The sequence below is a fragment of the Neomonachus schauinslandi genome, chromosome 13 (assembly GCF_002201575.2).
Source record: "Neomonachus schauinslandi chromosome 13, ASM220157v2, whole genome shotgun sequence".
NCBI lineage: Eukaryota > Metazoa > Chordata > Mammalia > Carnivora > Phocidae > Neomonachus > Neomonachus schauinslandi.
Window position 1 is genome coordinate 72,587,478 of NC_058415.1, and position 18,253 is coordinate 72,605,730.

Here is an 18,253-nt window from a genome sequence, read left to right on the forward strand (position 1 = left end):
GAGGGTTCTTTATTGAAATTCTTTAAAAATGTAGCTAATTTAATTATGTTCATATTTAGAACTTTGGTATCTTATCTCTCTCATTTAGCTATTTTGAAAAACATAAGGAATTTGGTTTTGTATTTTTAATGAAAATTTTGGTCCTGTAACAGGCATTTCCTCAGTACACTTGTGTGTGTCCTAGATAATATTCTTAGAATTTATAAAAGAATACCAAATTGCTATTATCAAATACTATCTATGAGTGCCCTTAATAGCCAAATGGTCCTCCCCTTTTTTTTTTTTTTTTAAAGATTTTATTTATTTATTTGACAGAGAGAGACACAGCGAGAGAGGGAACACAAGCAGGGGGAGTGGGAGAGGGAGAAGCAGGCTCTCCGCCGAGCAGGGAGCACGATGCGGGGCTCGATCCCAGGACGCTGGGATCATGACCTGAGCCGAAGGCAGACGCTTAACGACTGAGCCACCCAGGTGCCCCATGGTCCTCCCTTTTTAATTGGGACGCCTGGGTGGTTCAATCAGTTAAGTGTCTGCCGTCAGCTCAGGACATGATCTTGGGGTCCTGATCAAGCCCAGTGGTAGGTTCCCTGCTCAGTGGGGAGTCTGCTTCTCTGCCCCCCCCGCCACTCATGCTGTTTTTCTCTCTCTCAAATAAATAAATAAAATCTTAAAAAAAAAAAGGAATACCAAATTTGCCTTCTTCTCAGCTGATGTCAAACAATATAGATTTTATGTTGTATCTTTCTTCAAGATATAAGCATTCTTGGGAAAAGGTCTTGTATTTTCTTCATTTCCACCTTTGGTGATACTATGGTCTCACACACACACACACACACACACACACACACACACACACACCCCAGTCTAAATATTGTGCGTGCATCAACTGAGTGTTGGCTAAAGGATTAGTAATAGACTTTTTACTGCAGCCACAGGTAGTATTCTAAATACAAGATTATATCATATATAATTCTGCCCTAGTATACCCCTCTAACCACATTTCCTGATATTTTATATCACACTATTTACACCAATAACATGCAGTTGTCTATTACACCAATAACATGACTAAATATACCAAGTGGTTTCAAACTTCTAAGCCTACACATGTGGGTGTTCCCTTTTCTTAGAACTCTGTGCCTACCCTAGTATATTTTCATTTATCTTTTCCAAAACTCAGCTCAAAAGTAATGCCACCAGAAAATTCTCTGCCTCACCCAAACATCAACAAGAGTTAATTCTCTTTCCTGAATATTACTCCCTTCTTGGTCTCGTATATAAATGTTTATTTTGTTTTACTTACATTGTACTATACATTTGTTTACTATCTGTCTTCTTTAATTAGACTGAAAGCTCCTTGAAGGTATACACCTAGTCTTAATCATTTCTGTATCACTGAGTACAATTCTTGGCATATAAATAGGCTGTAAATGCTTATTATTAACTGATAAAGAATTACACTCAGATTTGATTGGAGAATTATGGCAACATGCAGTTCTTTTAAAAACAATAAACACTGGGATGCCTGGGTGGCTCAGCTGGTTAAGCATCTGCCTTCAGCTCAGGTCATAATCCCAGGGTCCTGTGACCGAGCCCCGCATTGGGCTCCTTCCTCAGCAGGGAGTCTGCTTCTCCCTCTGCCTGCTGCTTCCCCTGCTTGTGTTCTCTCTCTCTCTGACAAATAAAATCTTAAAAAAATAAACATTTTTGATGTAAAATATCTCATTAATGAAACAGTAAAATCATACAATTTTTCCCCAAATTTGGAATAATTTTACACTAAATTATGCATAGAGCCTAGTTAATTTTCACCCAACTTTCAGATTTTATTAATGTTTACATTCTTTGTCTCATTTAACTTGAACATCACCGTGATGTACATCCTCACTGACTGCTGTTTGGCTGGGTGATTTTTAACTGAATGTGCTAACAGAATATAAATGGACTGAACTGGGTAAGCATAGAGAGTTAGTTATCTAGAGTCCCCTGGATTGTATTTGCTGAGAGAGGAACTACAAAGATCAATCTGATACTTTTGAATAAAGTAAGTGAGGACCAACATCAGGGAATCCAGGCTAATGCCTCAAGTGTGATTTTTAACATCTTTTCATTATTACCAAAATACTAAATTTTAAACAAATTTGGTCTCATAAGATTAACATTCTGGAAAGTTTAATATACATGGATTTATTAGTATTGATCACAATAATAATTTGACTCTTTGACTCTATTTCCCTAATATATTTATTTTGCTGTCATTAACATAAACACACAAACTCTTTTTTTTTTTTTTTTAAGATTTTATTTATTTATTTGAGACAGAGAGAATGAGATACAGAGAGCATGAGAGGGAGGAGGGTCAGAGGGAGAAGCAGACTCCCTGCCGAGCAGGGAGCCTGATGCGGGACTCAATCCAGGGACTCCAGGATCATGACCTGAGCCGAAGGCAGTCGCTCAACCAACTGAGCCACCCAGGCGCCCCCAGACTCAACTCTTGATGTCTCCTATGCATTTTAATCTTTCAAACTTTAAAATGGGATGAAGAGAATACTAAAGATCAAAGCCAGGTAAAATTAATCTTCATGGTGATTTTTATAAATGCAGCACTTACCAGAAACTGAAAAAGTTCATTTGTATTCATTGTAAAAAGTGTTTTGGCCATAATTTGTTTAAAACAGTTCTTGTACCCAACAAAACAGTAAGACTTAAGAACCAGAATTTTCTATTGCTAGCACTGACTCTTTTAGTATCATAATAATTGCTTTCTGCAAGTTATTTTTCTTTGCTCTGCAATTCAAAAAGATCAGTCTTTTATCCCAAAGACATTCATCTATTGGACATTCACAAAAGACCCCCATAAATAACAGTACTTGGAAGTAATGGATTATATGAGAACATTGTTTTGAACTATTTCAGTGCACAAAGAAATTTTTTAGTATGCAGGGTTGAATTTACATTATGGATCAGTCGATAAATATTTGCCTTCTTTAGCTACAAATACTCCATAGGTGATGCCATCTAATCCAGTGGTTTTAATTACTACCCATATGCTGATGATAACCAAATCTCCAGCCCTGAATTCTTATACCCAATCCAGACTTATTTCCCAACCGTCTATTCAACATCTGCCACTTGGATGCCTAATAGAAAACTTAACATCCAAAACACTACCTCCCACCCCTGCCCCAAATCTTTTTGCCCCTTCATTCAGTCTTCACTGTCTTAGTACAAGATCGCTATATTTTACCAGAGGCTCACACCCAAAATTTGGAAGGCATTCTTAATTACTCCTCTTTTTCTTCATAATCCACATCTACTCAACCCATCAGCAAATTCTTCCAAATACATCCATAATCATCACTTCCTGTGACCACATCCTCATGTGGGTCTCACCACCAGCTCTCATCTGGACTATGCCAAGATTGTCCACTTATGCCTACAGTTTATTCTTAACATAGCAACAAGAGTGATTCCATTGAGACATAAATCTATCATTTTACTCCTTTACTCAAAATCCTCTAATAGCTTCCCATCAGCTGGATCCTAACCCCTTCTCTGACTCTTATCATTTATGGCTTTCCTACTTTTTACACTACAATGACATAGACTCATTTCTGATATTTCAACACATTAAGCATACTTCCACTTTAGGGACTTTGCACCTCCTGTTCCTCCTGTTCTTTCTAACTAGATCATTATTTTACCACATGTACACATAACTTATATCCTCACATACTTCAAGCCTCTGCTCAAATGCCATATTGAAAAGCTCCCTTCACTTTCCTCATCTGAAATAGCACTGCTCCCATTTCAGTCACTCAATCCCCTTACCAAGAGCTAAAGAAAAAACACTAGCTTCAATAAATGTTAGAGAACAGTGAAGCTAATGCTAATTCTTCAGCAAAAAGTATAAAATAATCTGCTAATTAATTATAATAGAAGCAACCAAAGCCACACCTCCATGTATTCCTCCATCACAATATTCATCACATTTTACGCTATTACCTATGAAATTATATCTTACGTACCAGATAAGAGCAATGATCAGTTTATTACAATGCAATTACCTAGCATCTGATAATTACAGCTAACATTTCTTGAGCACTTAATATGTACCTTTCTAATATATACCTTAATATGTACACGTCTCTAGGGGCTTTAAATGTATACAAGAAAAAGATACAGAGAGGGTAAGTTACTTGCCCAGGGTTATAGAGATAGTAAGTGATAGAGCCAGGACTCAACACCAGCTCCAGACCTTGTATCCTTAATCATTATGCTATTCTACACTTTAGCTGGCTAATGATATACAGTGCCGGAGGAGAGGGCTTAATGTAATTAGAGAAAGACTGAGGAGGTAAATTTGACCTGAAAACTGACTGATGTAGATTCAACTAAGTGACTATCTCAGTGAAGAGTGCTCCAGGCCTAAGAAATAGAAATGGACTAAGACAGGAATTAACTGGGGAGAGGGGAAATGGTCAAAGGGCCAGAAAAGCCAGGGGCTAAATAAGCAGAAGAGTATTAGGAAATGAGGTTAAAGAGATGGGGAGAGGTCTGCATGTGGGAAACTGAAGGGCCTTGGTAAGGACTTTGGTTTTATTCCACCAGCAATGGGAAAGATTTAACAATGGAGTGCAGTAACTGCAAGTCTGAGAGTCCTACCCCCATGGTTACTACTGAGGACGCTCAGAATCACTCCTCTTCACCCTGAAGGACCCCATGATCTTTTAGGAGAGAAACAAGGTTTGTTACTGCTCCCAGGGAAACGATAACTGGAATGATGGGACAGGACCACATGACGGTAGCTAAGTTTAAGGCTATTTGATGGCAATGTTGAGCCACAGGTGCAAGAACACCTTTTGTAAAACAGGGTAAGTTAGCAGTAGCTTCAACGTTACGGTTACAAAAGCAAACAAACACTGCTGATGGATCACAGAGTGTTCAGTGACACTCTGGGATAAACAAGAGAAGAAAATCTACCAGAACCAAGAAGCCAATCACTTAAGCAACTGCTAAACACTTTTAAGGAATGAGGGTGGCTATGGATTGGCCTGTTAAAGCCCTTCCTTAAGACACACTTCACAAATGCATATATTTAGAAAATGGCTTGCAAAAAGCTATCATAGGGAACACAGTAGGCCTAATAAATGGTGTATTTTGATATTTACATGCTTAGCACGGGAACTGTATTGGGAAATATATGAGCTTTATTGCCAATTAGTACAATGACTGTGGGAAAGTAACTTAACTTTTAAAGACCCCAGTTTCCTTACTGATAAAATGTGAGACTAGGATGGAATGCAATTCAATTCTTAAATACACGTGCACATATACACCCCGATGATTCTTCACTTAGTAGTGCGAATCCAAAGGCTTGGAAAACAGTTAAATGATTCTGGACTGACTTGGTATCATGCTATGCAATATATATTGAGATATAAATATGAAAATAACATGTTTTAGTGTTTTAACATTTTAATATATGGGTTGACATATAATGAAATGGAATCAATATGTAGCAAAAGAGGACAAAAACTAACTGCAGTTTTGGGGCTAGATGCCAACGTTCATGCATACAGATTACCAAGTAACCCTACATTTTGAGGATATATATATATGGAGTATTAGTTAAAAATATAAGAAGCATACAAAACAAACACTGGACTTAATATTAGGAGGCTTGAGTTCTAACTGGCTCTTCAATTAGTCTCTACAATATTCAATTAATCAGTTACTGGAGTTTGTTTTATTCACTACAAAATTATGTAACTAAGTGAGTTTCCAGTTCTTAAATTCGATATATTCATAGTAGGCCATGATTTGGTGGAGTGCCTTTTACCATAACAGTTTGGACATATTAATGGGTAGCCTATGAAAATTATGTTGGCCATCAGTCAGCATTTAATATGATACTTCCATTTTACATATGCAGTTATCACATACCTTTCTTTCAGAGTTTTTAAAATGAAAATACTCATATGTAAGGAGTCAAGAGAAATAAATTAGTTGTTTTCTATATTGATTTTACTTTCTAGGAATAACTATTACCAGTGTTTTTTATAGGATTCTATGCTTTGTTCATTTTCATGCTTAGGTCATGATCTTAGGGTCCTGGGATTGAGTCCCACATCAGGCTCTCTGCTCAGCAGGGAGTTTGCTTCTCCTTCTCTCTCAAATAAAGTCTTTTTTTTTTTTTTTTTTAAGTTTATATGACAGAGAGAGACACAGCGAGAGAGGGAACACAAGCAGGGGGAGTGGAGGAGGGAGAAGCAGGCTTCCCGCGGAGCAGGGAGCCCGATGCGGGGCTCGATCCCAGGACCCCGGGATCATGACCTAAGCCGAAGGCAGACGCTTAACCATCTGAGCCACCCAGGCGCTCCTCTCAAATAAAGTCTTTTAAAAAAAATTATCTCTAGGGCGCCTGGGTGGCTCAGTTGGTTAAGCGACTGCCTTCGGCTCAGGTCATGATCCTGGAGTCCCGGGATCGAGTCCCGCATCGGGCTCCCTGCTCAGTGGAGAGCCTGCTTCTGCCTCTCTCTCTGCCTGCCTCTCTGCCTACTTGTGCTTTCTCTCTGTGTGTCAAATAAATAAATAAAATCTTTAAAAAAAAAAAAAATTATCTCTAATTGATACTATTTCTTACATGAAACAGGATGTTGAAGGTTTTTTTAAAAAATTACTATTATTTAAACAAATACACCAACCAAAATCAACCACCAAAAAAACACTAAAGATAATAAAACATCAAAAGTTAAAGGGAGTCACATTTGCCTCTTTTTTTTTTTTTTTAAGATTTTATTTATTTGAGAGAGAGAGAGAATGAGAGAGCGAGAGAGAGAGAGCATGAGGGGGGGTAGGGTGAGGGGAGAAGCAGACTCCCCGCCAAGCAGGGAGCCTGATGTGGGACTCGATCCTGGGACTCCAGGATCATGACCTGAGCCGAAGGCAGTCGCTTAACCAACTGAGCCACCCAGGCACCCCACATTTACCTCTTTAGAGTATTATTCCACTTTACCTGATGAAGAACTTCCAGAGTAACAGGGTAAAAGAGGTTTTCAATAATTATTCGGAGCACAGGGCTCTGCCCAGGTAGGATTGTGCCTTCATTGGTAGGAGCTCCAGGAAGGGCCAGACTTCCCGACGGGACAGCACTGACAGCCTGCAGTGCAGCTTGGGCTCTCTATAAAACAATCCAAAATGAGAACTTTTAGTTACATTAAAGCATTACATGAATCCTAAAAATCAGTTGATGTAAAATACTATGAAGTAATATAGTTAAATAAAAATATACATATCTACTTTCTCTAGATGCACATATCCTAAATCTGTAATCAGTTAAGATTCAAAAGACTTGCTGTCTTATAACAATGACACAATATTTAAGAAAGTGCTTAAATTTACTTGAAGAAATGAAAAAAAAAACCCACATGGCAAAAAAAGAGGAAAATCTGGAGATGATTTTTATTTCCTAATTTTTTTAAAAGATTTATTTATTTGAGAGAGAGGGAGAGAGAGAGTGTGTGCAAATGGGGGTGGGGTGGGGACAGAGGGAGAGCAGAGAGAGAATCCCAAGCAGACTCTGTGCTGAGCACAGAGCTGATGTGGGGCTCGATCCCACAACCCATGAGATCATGACTGGAGCCAAAACAAGAGTTGAACGCTCAACTGACTGAGCCACCAGGAGCCCTTTTATTTCCTAATTTTGAAATGACGTTAAGAAAAAAAAATGTGAAAGTAACATTAAAGATGACTTAAAAACCACTCAAGTCCCTCTTCCTTTTCCCTCCCTAAACAATTGAGTTCTAAAACCTTTGGGTGGCATATGATAGACGCAAATATGGAAGAGAGGAGCTATGGTGATTCAGAGGGGGTCAGGAATGTATCCCTATAGGAAGGCATCCTGGCATGAGCATCAGAGCAAGAGCAATGTCAGGAGAACATCTATGTGGTAGGGGTGCCTGGCAAGGGGAACCTGAGCCCAAACAAGGTATGAAAGGTGTCTATGTGTGGGGGTGGCTCACTGCTAGACATAAGAACCTAAGGAATATGAGAAGGGTAAGAAAGACAACCAGAGGAGAATAGCCTGGGCCAGAGTGTCAGAGCCCAAAGAGAGTCAGGAAAAGGTTCACATAGTGTGGACTAATATAGTGAAGACAGTCCAAGCTGAGTGAAGAGCAGGTCCATGAGGGCCTGAATGGGGTAAGGAGGTAATTCAATGGTGGGGCAGCCTGGCATGAGATGTAAGAAAAAGCCCAAGCAGGGGTAGGCAGACAAGCTTTTTTTTTTTTTTTTAGCAAGACAACATTTACTTATAATTAAATATTTATGGAACACTATGTGCAGGCATCATTCTAAGTACTCACTATACAAATACCGCTTTAATTCTCACAACAAGGGCGCCTAGGTGGCTCAGTCGTTAAGCGTCTGCCTTCAGCTCAGGTCATGATCCCAGGGTCCTGGGATCGAGCCCCGCATCCGGCTCCCTGCTCAACCAGGAGCCTGCTTCTCTCTCTCCCGCTCCCCCCTGCTTGTGTTCCCTCTCTAGCTGTCTCCCTCTGTGTCAAATAAATAAATAAATCTTTAAAAAAAAAAATTCTCACAATTTATGAGGTATGCACTATTTTTTTTTTTAAGATTTATTTATTTGAGAGAGAGAGAGAGAAAGTAGGAGCAGGGGGATGGGCAGAGGGAGAAGGAGAAGCAGACTCCCCGATGAGCAGGGAGCCTGATGCAGGGCTCCATCCCAGGACCCCAAGATCATGACCTGAGTCCAAGTCAGGCAATTAACTGACTGAGCCACCCAGGCACCCCAAGGTATGTATTATTATTATCCCCATTTTTAGATGAGAAAACAGTCTGAGATAAGTTAAATGATTTGTTTGGAGCCACAGAGAAGACTGTAAACAGTAGCACTTGAACACAATGTACTTAACGAAAATCTGAAAATGTCTCAGACACAATTCTAAACCCCACTTCCGTCAGACTCCTGGAAAGGGCTACTTTTTCTTTCTTTAAGAGATTTTATTTATTTATCTGACAGAGAGAGAAACAGCACAAGCAGGGGGAGCGGCAGGCAGAGGGAGAAGCAGGCTCTCCGCTGAGCTGGGAGCCTGACATGGGGCTTGATCCCAGGACCCTGGGATCATGACCTGAGCCGAAGGCAGACCCTTAACTGACTGAAGCACCCACGCGCCCCAGGTCTACTCTTTTAATTTTTATTATTTTTGTTGTTGTTCAAGTATAATTGACATACAATATTATACTAGTTTCAGGTATACATAGTGATTTGACAATTCTATATATTACTCAATGCTTACCACAAGTGTAGTCACCATCTGCCACCATACAACACTAGTACAATATTATTGACTGTACTCCCTATACTGTACTTTTCATCTACATGACTTATTTATTTTATAACTGGGAGTTTTGTACTTCTTAATCCCCTTCACCTACTTTGCCAGCCCCCCCCATCTACGCCCCCTGGGGCAACCACTAGGTTGTTCTCTATATTTAAGAGTCTGTTTTTTGTTTTTCATTTGTCTTATTTTTTAGAGTCCACATATAAGTAAATCATATATTTGTCTTTCTCTGTCTGACTTATTTCACTTAGTGTAATACCCTCTAGATCCATCCATGTTGTTGCAAATGGCAAGGTTTCATTCAGCAGATAAGTTTCTAAATAGCATGCTCCACTAAAAGGAACTAGGGTGCCCTAAAAAAATGATTAGTTCTAGAGCTGGAGCAAAGAAAGCACAAAATGAGTATGTAACTTTTTTGTTCCAATTTTTTTTTTTTTATCAGAATGCATAGTATTCAAAGAATTATGGAAACATGCCAAAAGGACATAGGAGACAGCCTGAAGGGGCTCCCACTGGCCAAATATAGGACAGTTTGAGAATCAAAATAGTAATTGTAACAAGTAATAATCCATCAAATGAAATAAGAAACCTTAGGTCCATACCAATACAAATTGACAGTTGATAAGGAGTAATACATTTACACTGCCTTAAAGTACCTTCCCCCCAAATACTCCTCTTTGCCCCTAGGTCATAACTTTACAATGAAGAAGCCAAACATGCGCCTAATCAAGGAACTGAAGAGCACAACATCAGTAATACAGCAAACTGAGATTATGTGCCACCTGATAGGATGCAAAAAAGAACATTACTTCTATTATGTTCCTGTCAAATCTATATTAACTGAATGCAATCACCAGGAAATACCAGATAAACTCAAACTGAGGGAAATCTTAAGAGGACAGGTTGCCTATAATTATCAAAAGTATCAAATCAAGGTCATGAAAATCAAAGAGAAACTGAGGAACTGTTTCAGAGTAAAAAAACACTAAAAGATGTGACATCTAAACACAACATGTGATTCTAAATGTTTTGCTCTAACAAACATTGAGAGGATGGGCAAAACCTGAATGGGGACTGAGGACTGAAGGGAAATAATATATCAATGTCAATTTCCCAATTTTGATCTCTATATTTTGGTTGTATTGGAGGATGTCCTTGATTATAAGAAATGCACACTGAAGTATTACACAATGAAGACAGATGAGGTTCACAGATGCCTGAAGTAATCAAAATTTGTATTTCCAATTGTGACTATCTCAAAAATTAAAACAATTATTTAGAAAATGAAGTGGGTGAAAGAAGGAAAAATTGAAGGGAAAAAAGCATGGTTACTGATTAATGAAATTAAATGCAACTTTTCATCAATCTCTTGGTCCTACTCATCATTTCTTAAGAATGGTGATAATTAGTCAAACACTTGTGATACAAAATGAAAAATCAAAAAAACAAACAAAAAATAAATCCTAACACTTTTTTATTGTATTCACTTCCAATTTTAAAGATCACAGTATTCTGCATTATTTTAAATTAACATTTCTTGCTTTCTGTTTTCATGATTTTAATTTTTACTTTATTATATCATCTCTAATTTGAGTTAAGTAGTTTTCCAACATCATGCTACGAAAAATTACATTAAAACAAGTATCATTCTGAAAATTGGCTAGCTTTTATTTTCTGTATGTTTAACAGTTTAACAACTTCCACTTTCACACTTATATACAATTTTTTAAAAGATTTTATTTATTAGAGAGCGAGCGAGAGGACACAAGCAAGTGTGGGGGGGGCAGACGGAGAAGCAGAGTCGCCGCTGAGCAAGGAGCCAACGAGGGGCTTGATCCCAGGACCCTGCAATCATGACCTGAGCCAAAGGCAAACGCTTAACCGACGGAGCCAACCAGGCACCCCCTTTTTTTATACCTTTTAACAGCACTTTTAGGCCATATAGATTTTTATGTATCAGGTAATGTACAAAGTGCCCAACATCCAGTTTCCAAAGAATCATCATCTTTGAGAACAGTATATGAATAATTATTTGAAAATTTTATACCGCTGTTTTTCAAAACTATGCGCTTTATAAAAACAACCATGTTTATGGAAAACTGAGCATCCTAATCCTGCTTCAAACTCAGCAGTTTATTTCATCTATTTTACACTGGGCTCCTCTGTAAGAGTTTATTTGGATAAAGGGTTCTACTGCTCTCAAGTTTGAAAACTGATTCAAACTTCCACTTTGAGCTTATAATTAGATGAGGGTGGGGTGGGGGGTCAATTAAAAATAAAAAGACCCAGAACTGATACGTAAGTTAGAATTAGCAGACAAGAACATTAAAGTAGTATTAGTAACTGTCTGTCTGTCTGTCTCTCACACACACACACACACACACAAAAGCTAAGTACAGACATGGAAGATAAACGAATAGTGCTGTCCAACAGAGTTTCCTGTGATGATGGAAATGTTCAAGATCTACACTGTCCAATATGATAGTGACTAGCCACATGTGGCTAGTGAGCACCTGAAAAGTGCCAAGTGCAACTGAGGCACTAAAATTTTTTTCTTTTTCTTAAAGTTTATTTGTTTTTAATAATCTTTACATCTAATGTGGGACTTGAACTCACAACCCTGAGATCAAGAGTCACATGCTTTTCTGACTGAAACAGTCAGGCATCCCACAATTTTCATTTTTAAATATATTTAAATTTAGCCACATGTAGCTGGCGGCTACCATATTGAACACAGCTCTAGAAAGTCTAGGGGAAGATGTCATCATAGAGAGGTTCTAAGTGGAATAATGGTTCTTTTTTCTCTTAGATTAGGATGATTAAATCTTTACAAAAGTAAGTCTGCATATCCAAAAGTAAACTGAACCTGACTTCATTATGCCATTAGTCTTTCTACCAATCCTTTTTATTAAACAATTCTACATATATACTTACTGCTACTAGTTAGTACTATTCTTGTTCTCATAGTTCCTCTTCCTTCACTCTTCCTCTTTGGAATTTGGGATACCATAGTGAAGAAATATAAGAAGGCATGGTATATATTGTCCTAATCATTCTAGAGTTTTCAATATATTCTGCATTAGTCCTTCACAGAGCACTGAGTACAAAGGTCTCTGAATCGCAGGCATGCAAGAAATGCTTTTGACAATAAAAATCTGAGAAAATAGTATCTGAAAAGAAGACAGATTTATTTTTTATTTTTTTAAGATTTTATTTATTTATTTGACAGAGAGAGACACAGCGAGAGAGGGAACACAAGCAGGAGTGGGAAAGGGAGAAGCAGGCTTCCCGTGGAGCAGGGAGCCCGATGCGGGGCTCGATCCCGGGACTCTGGGATCACGACCTGAGCTGAAGGCAGACGCTTAATGACTGAGCCACCCAAGCGCCCTGAGACAGATTTATTTTATAAATAACTCTGTAGTTTCAATTTTTAATTAGGCAAAACATTTAAAAAAGTAAAATTGAGGCATACTCTCCACTGAGGACAACAGAAAAATCAGGGGAAAAAATGAGAAATGTTTTTTAATCTTCTTAAAAATATTTTATTCATTTATTTGAGAAAGAGAGAGAAAAGGAACAGGGGGAGGGGCAGAGGCAGAGGGAGAAGCAAACCATTGCTGAGCAGGGAGCCCACTGCGGGGCTTGATCCAGGAACTCTAGGATCATGCTCTGAGCCCAAGGTAGACGCTTAACCAACTGAGCCACCCAGGCGCCCCAAGAAATGTTTTTATTAATACATAAAAAAATTATTTCACATAGCTGACTTATGTTCTGTGTCTTTGATGCTAAAAATTATGAGGCAGCAGAATTCCTACTACGGGAGATAATTTTTAAAAAATTCTTTTAAGACTTTATTTATTAGGGAGAGAGAGAGCGAAAGAGCACAAGCTGGGGGGAGAAGCAGAGGAAGGAGAAGCAGACGCCCCACTGAGCAGGGAATGTGACTAGGGGGGCTCAATCCCAGGACTCTGGGATCATGACCTGGGCCAAAGGCAGATGCTTAACCCAGAGTCACCCAGGCGCCCCTAATTTTTAAATGTTTTACAAACAAACTTTCTGAAATAGTTGTAGTAACTATTAATAAAGAAAATAGCAGTAGTGTGATTGGCAAATCAACAAATATTTTATCATGGTGGGGGAGGGCAAATATACTTCATGTAAAATTTAAATGTGCCTGGACAATGTGAAAAAGACATTTCTAAAATTGAGTTGGAAATGAATATACAATAAAATGCACAGATCATAAGTGTACACCTTGATGATTTCTTAGGGCAACATTTTTAGGGAAAATCCTTCCATGGTTATCTCTTTGCAGGTTTATAAATGTTCACCCACAGGTCAAAAAAAACCTGTCTATACCATAATAACTATAATTAATAAAACCGTATCTCAAATGCTAACTTCAAAATATGATCTAAATGTTTTAGCAGTAATTTTAGTTTAAATAAAAGGATAAAATATTTGATATTCACCTGACCTTCTGGCAAGTATGTCCATAGGCTAGAAAAGAAGTTATGTGCATGTTCTGGGTCATCCTGCTATTCAGAGAACAAAAGATAATGAAATAGTAATTTATCAGTTTTCTGGAGCTGTCAGAATTAAAAGACATTTAGTACATTTTATATATGCAAACAGGTACTTTCAATTCTGACTTCAGCTTTGGTGTAGGACTTTGAATAAAAGAAAAATTATTATATTTTATCAAACACCAATGCATAAAAACTGCACAAAAGTAACAAAATGGGAAAGGGCACTGGGAAGAAATCAAGGCTATCTAAGAATAAACTAGGTCATTTCGGCTGGCTTTGGTTGCCAAGCAACTGGGATTTCTCACAGTTTCCCTTTAGAATAATCCAGTCTTTAAGATTTTATTAAATTGTTTATTTCTTCTTCAAGACTTATACTAACATATTTAGGAATCAAACTAATAAGAAAACTTCCATGACTTATATGAAGGAAAATTAAAAACTCTAATGAAAGACAGGAGACAAAATATAACTTCTTCTTCCAAAGGATCAGAGAGTAATATTAATATGTTAATTATCTTCAAATTAACCTATAATATCAAGCCAAATCCAATTTTTTAGGAAGGGGTAGGAGTTACCAAAATAATTCTACTCTGTATGAAGAAATAAATAAAATATAGTAACTAGTTGGGGGTGCCTGGGTGGCTCAGTCGGTTAAACATCTGACTCGATCTCTACTCAGGTCTTGATCTCAGGGTTTTAGTTCAAGACCTGCACTGGGCTCCACGCTAGGCATGCAGCCTACTTAAAAAAAAAAATAATAATAAATAAATAAATTTTAAAAATATAGTAACTATTTAATGGCTGAAAAGAGAGAGTAAAATATGGGGCTTTGCCCTATTCAATAGATCAATACTGGAGACATGAGCCCTAGGGACATGGAAACAGGAATGGAACAGAATGGAATCCAAAAGGTAGTCTGGATTAGACACTGAGTGCATACCAAGTAAGCAGCCCACACATGAGGGTACATGGGCCATGCAAACAGAATGTGTATGCATGTCTAGTAAGTGTATATATGTATATTGTAAGTAGGGAAAAGCAAGTGTATGGAAAACTAGAACATGACAAAGGACAAGTTTCACATGAGTGGATAATAATAAGTGGGTTATTCAAAAAAACAATAAGGGAGAAACTGGTCAACTGGGAGTTAAAAAGAAAAAAAAAGACCAAAGCCTACTCTCACTCCCCAACTCCAAAATATTTCTAATAAAGCAAAAATTTAAACATTAAAATAAAGACAGCTAAAACACGAAATATGAGAAGAAATAGGTAAAAACAAAGTTTTTTAAATGTTGCTATGCTAGGTCTTTATGAGCATGGTATCAAAATAAGAAACCATAATGCAATCTTAAAGAGATTTGACTATTGTATAAAAATATTTTAAAAACTGTATTAGCAGACAAAACTCAGAGACAGAAAGTAGAATGGTTGCCAGAGGCTAGCAGAGTTGGGGAATGAGGAATTAGTGTTTAGGGTACAGAGTTTCAGTTTGGGAAGATGAGCGAATTCTGGAGAAGATGGTGGTGATGGGTTACACAATATGAATGCACCGAATGCTGCACTTATAAATGGTTAAAATGGTAAATTTTATGTTACATATATTTTACCAGTTTTAAAAATGAGGAAAAAACTGCATTAACAGAAATCACTATACATGTAAGTTATCAAATAAATATTAAGTAAATAATACGATGTAATTTCTCATCTAGCATATTAACAAAGATGACAAGAAAACTGCTTGCTCACACATTATCAGTGGCAACTTAAGTAAAATATATTCTTTAAAAAAAGCATACAGGTGGGGCGCCTGGGTGGCTCAGTCGTTAAGCGTCTGCCTTCGGCTCAGGTCATGATCCCAGGGTCCTGGGATCGAGCCCTGCATCCGGCTCCCCGCTCAGCGGAAAGCTTGCTTCTCCCTCTCCCACTCCCCCTGCTTGTGTTCCCTCTCTCTCTCTGTGTCTCTGTCAAAAAAATAAATAAAAACCTTGCAAAAAAAAAAAAAAAAAAAGCATACAGGTAACATGTATCAAAATATAAAATATGCGTATGTTTAGTCCCAGCAATTTTGAGGCCACAAATGTAAACCAGTAAGAAAATGTTCCAAGTGTGCTAAGATATGTAAGAATGCTGCTACAGTGTTATTTGTAAAAGCATAAAATTGGAAACAATTTCGAAGTCTATTAACAAGACATTGATAGATTATGGCCATCTTACAGAGGGAGTATTATGCATTCATTTAAAAATCATGACGTGGGGCGCCTGGGTGGCTCAGTCGTTAAGCGTCTGCCTTTGGCCCAGGTCATGATCCCAGGGTCCTGGGATCGGGCCCCGCATCATGCTCCCTGCTCCGTGGGAAGCCTGCTTCTCCCTCTCCTTCTCCCCCTGCTTGTGTTCCCTCTCCCCTGTCTCTCTCTCTGTCAAATAAATAAATAAAATCTTTAAAAAAAAATTTTTTTTTAAATCATGACGTGATTTTACCTTTATTGCCACAAAACAATATCCATGACACATTATACAGAAAAAATAACACCTTTCAAAACATTAGAATTCCACTGACGTAAAATTATATACATAGAAAATTATACGCCTGAATAGAGAAGGAGTACACACCAAACCGTTAGCAAAATGTTAGCTAATTAGCTCTCTTTGGATAACTGGATTGTTTTTCGATGTTGTTATTGTTGTTATTTTTTACTTTTCTAGATGGTTTGAATGTTTTACCATGAGAAGGTATGCTATTTAGAATTTATAAGTCAGTTTTTGATTTTAAAAAGTCTAATACCTAAAAAATTTAGTATCTAACATCTCATTTACTAAATTTATATAGGTTATTATACATCATTAATATCTCTTAGAACAAGTTAAGGATTATGCACAGGAGAAGTTATTGTTTTAAAAATGTGGAAAACTATAATTTAACTCAGTAGCTTGTACCATAGTGACTTTCAACACAGAATCAAAGAGCTGGAGGAGTTCTTTTGCCTTGTGCAAGAGGATAGGGGCCAACTTGCGCTTAACATAGTAAAAAACCTCCTTACTGCTTTGTGGATTAATTTTTCTAGCCTTAAGTAACTTCAAATTACTCTTTTAGCTACTACATATCAACCTGGAGAGACAAAGAAGAAGTCAACATGAACTATATCAAAATAAAAACTGAAAAATTAGGTTAGAGATGTTGATATTCTACATTCCACATTCATCTGAAAGAGTCAAAATTCATTTAATGACCGTTTCTATACAAATTCTTATTAACATTTTAAATGTTAAGTTCAGTTACTTAACATCACAACAGAAGCTTCACTCAGATTCTTAATGCCTCTGTTATATATTCTGTATATTCTGTAAAAAGTTCCTTTTAGATCTGAAATTTTAAGAGATAGATAAGAATATAAGTTTTTTCTTTTACTCATGAAGTTTCAAGGCAAAACTAACACAATTCCTAATACCATAACTTCAAACCTATTTCTAAGTAGTATACTTAAGCCTTCAGGTAAGAATTTACACGCACAATCTTTACTAATCTTTACACGCATCCCAACATGAAGGAAATCACATGATTTTTTTCCCTCTGAAAAATAGAAAATTAATTTTACATTATTATACCATGTGTTCTTGTAACTAATTTTTAAAATGCCTTTAATACTTACAGCTTGATTAGGTAGATTGTCAGTCTTAAGTTCTCTGTGGTTGGAATACTGAATAAAAACAGGCTGGCTTCGAAGGTGAGGAGTAACAGGAGTGTAATAATTCACCATAGTAACAGCAGCTTCCTCAGAAGCCATTTCTAAGAAAGCCTGCAATAAACACAAGAAAGCAAAGTGAAAGCTCATGTTTTGAAAGACAGCTAAGAACTATGAAAAGACTTTTGCTTCAAAGTGTACCACTGATGTTAACTGAAAACACATTTGAAAAATTGGGTTCAATAAAGGACTTGGGACTGGGAAATTTGCCAGGTGAATAAATGATTTCATGTGGTTTTTGGTTTTATTCTTTTTTCTGTTTTTCTAAAAGCTAGAAATAATTAAAAAGGCAAAAATAAAGGTGAGCATCAGCACTGTAAATGGATGCTTTCAGGGGTTGGATTTAATGGCTCTTTCCTAAACAAAAACTTCTCCAAGATGCGGGGGAGTGGTGGGGGTGGAGCATAATGATTTGCTCTCCTTTACCTTCTACTAAACAGCTGTTTATGATACAATTAAGTTTATGTTACAATTAAGTTTATGATGCAATTAAAAAGAGCATTCATGTGCAAAGGCTCAATTGTTCAAATTAGGGAAATGGGAGAACTTCCTACATTAAGTCAATATTGATTTGAGTCATTCAAGTGACTTTTTTTGAGATCTGTGTTAAAAAATACAG

The 18,253-nt window shown here is 37.3% G+C and overlaps 1 protein-coding gene across 7 annotated transcripts in view; it reads right to left on the minus strand.

The window, feature by feature from the left end:
* PTBP3 (polypyrimidine tract binding protein 3) overlaps positions 1 to 18,253 on the minus strand; it is a 126,678-nt gene that overhangs the window by 42,828 nt on the left and 65,597 nt on the right. For 4 of the 7 annotated variants that reach the window (XM_021691713.2, XM_044920720.1, XM_044920718.1 and 1 more), the window contains 2 exons: positions 17,542 to 17,688; positions 7,019 to 7,183 (listed from right to left, as the gene is read on the minus strand). In XM_021691713.2, the coding sequence (XP_021547388.1) occupies positions 7,019 to 7,183; positions 17,542 to 17,688 (312 nt within the window). Of the gene's footprint in view, positions 1 to 7,018; positions 7,184 to 13,837; positions 13,904 to 17,541; positions 17,689 to 18,253 lie in introns of all 7 variants that reach the window. The other 3 variants (XM_021691712.2, XM_021691711.2, XM_044920719.1) reach the window with 1 other exon arrangement.